The sequence below is a fragment of the Morchella sextelata genome (genome assembly GCF_020137385.1).
Source record: "Morchella sextelata strain SCLS chromosome Unknown scls_10, whole genome shotgun sequence".
NCBI lineage: Eukaryota > Fungi > Ascomycota > Pezizomycetes > Pezizales > Morchellaceae > Morchella > Morchella sextelata.
Genome location: NW_025408625.1, coordinates 873,404 through 881,627, shown reverse-complemented (window position 1 = coordinate 881,627; position 8,224 = coordinate 873,404). Strand labels below are relative to the sequence as shown.

The window sequence follows — 8,224 nt, the reverse complement described above, 5'->3', positions numbered from 1 at the left end:
TTGTCGTCGACTCCCTTAATTGCAGAAGAAAACGACATTCACTCACTTATATTCATTCATTTACTATTGTCGCGTGATAAGGGCCGGTCTTTAATTTAATAAAGCCCTAGTCTGGAATTTTATGCAGTGCTCATAATTGACGTTGGGAATAATAATCCAACCAGCCCAGCACACTACGAAACCTTTTTTTCTTTTTCTTAGAGGAATTTAACACCAACACCATGTCCACATTGGCTGCTTCTTTAGTAGATGGATGCCCTCGACCACTTCTTCCCGAGGCCAACTACCCCGAACTGGGTGGAGGTGAGCAACAAAAAAGCACCCACCATCGAAATAGAAACTAACCATGCACTTTAAACTAGACACAAATGCACGTTTCTGTGTGCCGATAGCTGCAGTTGGGGGGACAAGTTGCTGTCTGCCATGCCCGAAGCAACATTATGTCTATCCAGATAGTGAGTTCAATCACATATATGAGGTGAATCTCGAGCGATTGTCTAATCCACTTTTCAAGACTTTCAGAATTTGGTGCACGCTACAACATATGTCAACGTAGTTGGTATAGGATGCTGTGCTTTTCTTCTACTAAGTTTTGCGGTGTTACCAGTAGAGTATACACGAAGGCATTACTTGAGCGTTTGCTTGACGTTTGCTATTCTGTTGATGCAGGTAAGTAATATTAGACGCATGAGGTTTCTAGATATCACGACTGACTTGGTAAGATGTCGTTTGTGATCCCATTAGGGAATCAGAAAACGCAATGCTTTGATAAAATTACGCCTCATGATATGTACTCGAGTATCAACTGTGCTCTCTCGGGGGCCTTCCTGCTAGGTGGTGGATGGTCTACAGTTATGTGGGGTATGTGATACAACCATCCAGACTTCTTATTTTGGACCCATAAATTAACATGTTTTTAGTGTTTTTACGAACGCTTTCACTGCACCTCCAAATCTGCTGGCAGGCAGTTCCGGGCCGTCGATTCTTTCTAACCTCACAGGCAGCCGGTTGGTCGGTCCCCGTCGTTTTCCTTGCCGTGGCCCTTTCCGTGACAGGTGTTTCATTCCGCTTCGGGGAGTCGTGCCACATCAACTCGAAAAATGGCCTACAGACTTTTTGGGGGCCACTTCTTGCTGTCGCTGCTGCCTCGATTGTAACTCAATCGATAACCTTCGGATACTGTATTCAAGTGTACCTCCGCAGTCTGCTAGAGGAGAAGCAGACAACAGAACTTTCATCGCATCTTCCATACGCCAATAGTGTCAGGACTGTATCGGCGGCACAGGCTCTGAGAAGGGTACAGCGCGTGGTCGCGCTGCAATGGAGGGGGATATTCGTGGTAATCATCATTCTCGTTGATGTGGTATTTTTTGCTACAGTATTTCTACAATTCGATGGTACTACGGAAAAGACACCGGAGAATGTAAAGGCAGGGGTTGACTGGTTGATTTGCGTCCTTGAGAAAAATGGGGATAAGAACAAATGCCTGGATCTCGCAGCAACATTAGTCGTGCCTGAAGCAACGGCTTTAGCTGTGCTATTCCTACTTTCGGTAATTACATCTAAATTTTGAAATCATTTATTGATGGTTACTAACTCGACTCTATAGTTCAACGGAATCTGGGCACTTATTCTTCTCGGAAACTACAAAATCCTCACAGGGTGGTTTCACCTCTTCCGTGATCTCTTCACCAAGCCGAAGCCCAGCGATGAGTTTGTCTCCTACAATGCCCGACGAGTCTCCGAACCAGACGCATCCTACGAGATGCTTGATTCTATCAAAAACAAGACCCTTTCTACAGCCACTACCAACATTACTAAAACTTCTTCAATCATCAAATCACCCGAACCGCTTTCTCTCTCGATGCCGAGGGAATACAACCCATCCACCTTCTCTGCACAGCTTAGGACTAGAGCTGACTCAGATGTTTATCCTCCGTCTGTGAGGTTGAGATCTGACTCGAGTTTCTCATCACCACCGTATACACCATTCAAGGATATCGCATCAGTGACTGGCGGAAGCCCACAAGTAGCTACAGGGGCTCCTTTCTCGCCATATAGGGATAGCCCATCTTCTTTGCATGGTGGGAATAACCAGTTTTCGCCATATCGGGATATCAGGGCAGAGACCGAGGCGACGGATTATATGTCTGTCTACTCTCAAGCACCAAAGTACCCACCCGACGCTAAAATTGTTGGCCTCGCTTCATGAACATGCTTTTTTCTTTCTTTCGTTTATCTTCTTCCTTCCTCTAGGGTTTTTATTTTATGTGGCATTTTGCGGGACATTTAGCGGGAGCAAACATTGTGGCCGGTTGTGGACAATTTGGTTCGGGTTTTTTTTTTCTGGTGGGGCATGGTACCTCCTGGATTTTTTATTTGGAAGAAAATACTGTCACTCATTCTCATGCAAGATGGACAAAGGGCTCTGCGGACAGAGCAAATAACTGGTGGGGGAATTGAAATCTCCCAGACTAGGCCTGGAATTAGGTACAAAAGAATGGGATATTCTTATTTACTCATTGCCTTTTATTTACTGTATATATGCTGGCATACAACTGGGGTTTACGGTGTTTATGAGGTGTTTTGTTTATCTATCGGTCTAATACCCCCCTAGGCCTTCGATTTCTCTTTTGGCTATTATATGTAACTTTATATAATTTCTTTTTACCATTAATCCAGCTTTGGTTGGATCGATGTATGAGTTAGATCAATTGAACAGAATTGGTTTAAAGCAATACTTGGCCACTTCATATGGACGATTGGGCTATCCTAGAACCTGTTTCATTGAGATCCCTTCAAGGTTGAGTAAAAATATAGTGGCGAACCCATTGCTTCACAGGGGGGGAGACTGCAGACTGCAGTTGGACAAGGCGTTCTAGAAACCTTGTATTACGCTGTGTGCGACCACCAGGCCTAGGTCTGCGATTGATAATTTGAGAATGTGGGTCACAACCAAAGAAGATAGTTCCATTTCCTTTTACTGCAGTTGAAAAACCCTGCTCGTATGCAGGCATCCGTCGATGCCATGGCATGGCGATATTGTTACTCACTGCGAGCTACTGACCGTTCAGCTAGCTGAGACATAACGAGAATCTGTCACTCTGCATGTGAGTTCGGATGGAGTATGTACTCTACTCGTAAGTTCATAGCGTTTCCGAACACGACCAATATTGCATGACATACAAAAAGGTGGATTTAGCGCTTTTTTATATGGTATGCAATAGCAGTCGTGTTCGGAAACGTCATGAATTTACGAGTACAAGCTACATCTTAAGTACACAGACCAGATCAAGGAGATTTAGCTGGAGTACATGCGTGAGGCCTATCTTAGACTAGCAGCCGTTAAAAGTTAACTCAGGTGAGGTTTTGTGCGACGTGGTTGCTTTTTGGCGTGGAGCGCTAACTATCACATGGCTTGAAAAGGCAGGCGAGTGACAGTTCGTGAGCGACATCTAGCTGAGGCAACAGCTGGTAACATCGAACGGAAGCACAGAATCTGGAAACAACCGCGGTTGATACGGTGAGGATGCACACTCGTTCAATTCCTTATTGTTTTAAATGAATATAACGGACTTAAGTTCAGCCCTGGCAGAGGAAAGACATATTAATGATCGACTTTTTACCATGGTCACGGTTCAATATTTCGTTATGATTATCGAATCTCACATGGGTGTAAAGTGCCGAGCGGCCGCCCGCGCTCCGGATTTTCTATACAACTACTTATAAAGCTTATACGGTACCGAGTCACTGTCACTCACACATAACTTCAGTTGATAAGTTCTCATCCTACACGGCGCGGTTCGTGTCTAGTGTATGTATCACTTGAGAATCACCCTTTTCTCCGCTTTGTGGGATTCCGTGATCCTTTTTCCAACAGTACTGTAGGGAGCTAATGTTAACTATGGCTAGTTCGTATAGGGTGTATCTTCAATGTTTTGGGATCTTGTAACTAGTCACAATACGATACATCTCGGACGTGCGTTAGGCTGTTCGATTACAGCCCTATATCGGTTTCGATAACCTCCAGACAGCCATTTATCGCCGTTATCGTATCACTACACGCGGCGCATTTCTTTCACACCCTGATCAACATCTTTAATTTGTGTGTTTCATTCATAGAGCTACATGAGGGTGATGATCATTGATACCTTAGAAGCTCGAATCGATCTTACCGGAGCACGTCTCCCTTTCCCCACATGACACAATATGGCCTATAAAATATTAAGACTATATTATGAATATCGAGTAGCAAGGTGTACACACCCGGTCATCCTTTATTAATGCCTTCGCCCCCCCCCCCCCCAAAACGTGACCATCGATACGTCATACCCAAATGGTCTATATATCTCGATACGATATTCAATACAATGTGCGGCTGTGGTGCATCTGTATATACACAACTGCAGAGCAAACCACCTCGGCATCCAAGATTCCCTAGGTATACGTACATGTGGAAAATATACCTACCCACCAAGCAGCCGTATATATAATGCAGCACAAAAGGCCCACCCGTATTTCCCCGGACTTGGTACGACCCTCTCTAGCTGGTAGCGAGAGAAAAAGACAGCTGCAGAGTTGGAGTTGAGCTCTTTCTTGCAGCTTTTACCAACGAGAGCAAATCTAAGTACCGCAGCACCATTCCGCAACAGCACCATTCCGCAACAGCACCCATAATCCCAAGAACCGGAGAAACATGATGTGTAGCCAGATGCAACTAGCTACGGAGTGGAAGGTCGTTATTATATGAATCCCTTTGACTGAATGCCTGACTCGGGTCTTGCTTTCAGTCTTGACCTGCAATATTCCAGATATATCAGGCCTAGTTATAGTACATACGACAAATTTTCGACACGTCATAAATGCGCTTTATCCGGATCTCTCCGCGGATCTGTTCGATAAATCAAATTCATATAAAATACATATAGCCCGAGACTTGTTTCTTCGATCACTGACGCATCTTGTTCCACTCGTTTATTAGTTGCTGTACTATAACGCCAAGCCTCAACTCCACTGCACTGCAGTTCAAGGATTAATAGACGCCTTCTCCCTCCATTGAGTCAGTAGCTGGCACAGCTACTGATTGTGTGAGCTTTGGCAGGGGAACACGGAGAGGCTTGTTATATATATGTTTCATGTTTGGAGTTCAACTATAGTTATACACCGGTGAGGAAGGTTTTCCGGTGAAAAGGAAGGGAAGGTGTATATAAGTCCTCAAGCTCGATTTTAAATGTCTGTTGCTACCATCACAATAATACTATTTAGTACCACTCCTCAAGAAGTTGATAATATTTTCCTTAGGTCTATCTGCTTCAAGTCCTATTCGCAAAAATAACACATTATAATTGCAATACCAACCACTGACGCTTAGGCGAACGCACGGCGCAGTCAGACATCTATCTCCCCTGTCATAGTCGCATCAAGCTGCGACTTCACATTCGACCTCAACCTACGACACTATACCCATCGTTCGCATTAATGGCCAACATTTATAGTCCCAAAATGGCGACTGTATACATAAGTCGGCCCTCGAGCGGCGACTGGGAAAGGGATCTCAATATCACCCTCCAAAGCCAAGAAAACCTGGAACGCTTATGGCAAACAATCCAGTCCGTCAGGTTGGGAACCATTACACCCTCCTCTGCAGCCATGACCTGCTTCACCTGGCTCACTGACATAATCAACGGCCGCTGTCCGCCATTCTATCCCGAGGCCGAGGCTGAAGCTGCAGCCTGGCGGCCCCAGCCCGGTGACACTCCTGGCATGCGAGTATTCCACGAGCACCTCTGCGGGTTCTTGTGGACGAACTCAGGTCTTTCTGATGACGAGCGGCAGGACCTTTTGCTAGAGTTTATGGTGGAATATTGGAGGCTACTGCGGACAAAGAAGTGGATCTATAGGGGGGAAACAATGGAGCTTCTGTCGCTGGGGAGGGAGGAACACTCTCATGGCCCTCATCATTGGCCGCATACAGACGGGCGGTTGAACGGTAATTCTCATTTCGTCCCCCCCCCCCCCTCTTTCTAAGCCTCTGTATGCCATATTTATATCAGAAAGGCTACTGACAGAAGTGCATATATTTAGCCCCAAGACCTGAAGGGATTCCATGTCGCCTATATCGGGATCGCCAAAAAGACCGCTTTCAAGCGTTGATCGGGAAGCACATGGGCTTCAGTTGGGTGAAACAGAGTATGAGTATGTATAACGGCATATTTGAGCCATTTAACGCATCCGGCCCTCGTTTCAAAGAGCAGTTTAAAACTATGGTCATCACTTTCGAGATCTTTGGGAGAGAGTTGTATACCTCACCGTGCGTCCTTCCGAGGACGCGGGGGAACTATGAAGATCGGGATACTGGAATTTTTATTACGGAATTTGAGTATATTGGGAGTGGTGTGGGGGAGTATAGGAAGAGGTGGCCAGAGTGGATAGCGAGGGGGCAGGTTTTGATGGCGGATGAGAGTTACAGTAAAGAGTTCAAGGAGGTGGTGAGAAGGGTGGTGGAGGTTATGAAGAATATAGAGGAGACTGTAAAGAAGGAGGAGGATAAGCAACGTGCTGTTGAGGTCGAGGCCAAGGCCGGTGCGAATGCAGGTTGAGGTCTTTTAGTTGGAGATTGATAATGGGGCCTAAATTCTTCGTACTGGATCGTATTTCTTGAGGAGGTATGGCAAGAGCTACGTTAGTGAGTATTATAAGCAGTCATGAACATTACAACAAGTTTTAGAATCACTGCTATATCCTATATCCAAGTTGCCGACTGATTGAGCAGGCTCTAGCTAGCCAGTACGAGCCCCCAAAAAAACATCCTCTATAAACGACGCCCTCCATATATAATATCAAAATCTGCACTCCTAACCCAGGGACCGAGTATGGAAGTATGAATATACATGTAATATACCGCCCGACCATATCAACCAAACCAGCAAGTTTAACACCCCATAAAAAAAAAAACTCTCTGACTGCCATTTCCAATTTATCCCAGGCAGTAGGCAATGAAAACATGATACACATAATCTTGATACCGGAGTGCCAGCAAAATGAGAAATATCTATGTCTCTCCCTATCACGTTCTAGATACGCCATCGGGGGGATATGACTTTGGATACCAGCTTGTTCTCAACGATAAGGCTGTGGGATAAGATAAGACGGCCCTTGGAGTGGGTATATGATATGGAAATTGCGAGTACCTTACCGGGGCTTGGGAGCGTACAGTAAATGTAAATACATCATGTAGTGACGGTGATATATTGGGTGGATGGGGTTATTATGAATGGGATTTGATATGCAGTATTGTGCTTAATATGAAGTGAATGCTGGTCTGTGATGAATGATATAGAGCAATCAATAGATCAATCAAAGCGCCGACCCAGCTAGTCCTGGAATTTAACCCCAATCTTTGAATTATGATTCGGGCTTTACTTTCGAGACTTCAAGACGCCCATCTCGTTTTCCAGGAGTGCACTGGAGTGTTGGGGAATTCGAAGTAGATGCAAAACACAGCTCAAACGCATGAGCCCCAGAGGGTAGGTGATGGGACCAGGGTATATATATGGAGCTTAAAATGATAATTAATGAAGACTCCGGGCGTATATTCCGCGGCCCCAGCCGTGGTTCAATCACTTCCAATCCACAATGTTGCATGAAGCGCCAACCCGCAGCCGATATCTGGACCGGATGCGCCGGGCTCTCTGGATACCCGCCGGTACTGGCTACAATTACAACGCCCGGCCGGCCATTGGCTCTCGGGTAGATGAATTCATCTCTTCATCACTTCATCACTTCATCTCCTTCACCTAGCACCCCCGGCCCGGCCATCGCCAGCGAGATGAGTCGATGGCGATGTGGTGGTATGAAATTTAACTATCTAGATACCTACCCGTTCATAGGGCGGACAGGGCCGGGCGGCGGGTCAATCATTGACTCCCACACACACCCATGCCTTCCTCCGCGCGGACCGGGCGCGGAGGGCCAATCATTGACTCCCGCACCTTCGCGCCCGCCGCATGCGATCAAGCCGGGTTGCGGAGGGTCACGATGACCTAACGCGCTGTCTGCGGGAACCCTTGGATCCCCGGGGGGGGGGACAAAGGGGGAGTCGCAGATGTGGCCGGAGGTTTATTTCGGAGGTTTATTTCGGAGGTTTATTTTCGGAGGATAAGCTTATTTTGGGGGGTCTAAGTTAAGGTTGTGGAACTGTTATGCGTTCTAGGTATGGGGATTG

At 46.2% G+C, this 8,224-nt stretch overlaps 2 protein-coding genes across 2 annotated transcripts; both read left to right on the top strand.

The window, feature by feature from the left end:
• Nucleotides 1-221: 221 nt before the first annotated feature.
• H6S33_001211 (uncharacterized protein) lies at nt 222-2,212 on the top strand (the record flags this gene model as incomplete). Its single annotated transcript, XM_044832564.1, has 6 exons — nt 222-303; nt 363-455; nt 515-669; nt 723-861; nt 921-1,552; nt 1,610-2,212. 6 exons carry the CDS (start codon nt 222-224, stop codon nt 2,210-2,212), a joined length of 1,704 nt encoding a protein of 567 aa, XP_044694178.1.
• A 3,290-nt stretch (nt 2,213-5,502) lies between these two features.
• H6S33_001210 (uncharacterized protein) lies at nt 5,503-6,599 on the top strand (the record flags this gene model as incomplete). The annotated part of the gene is made up of 2 exons (XM_044832563.1): nt 5,503-5,989; nt 6,085-6,599. The coding sequence occupies 2 exons, from the start codon at nt 5,503-5,505 to the stop codon at nt 6,597-6,599; spliced, it is 1,002 nt and encodes a 333-aa protein (XP_044694177.1).
• Between the last annotated feature and the right edge of the window lie 1,625 nt (nt 6,600-8,224).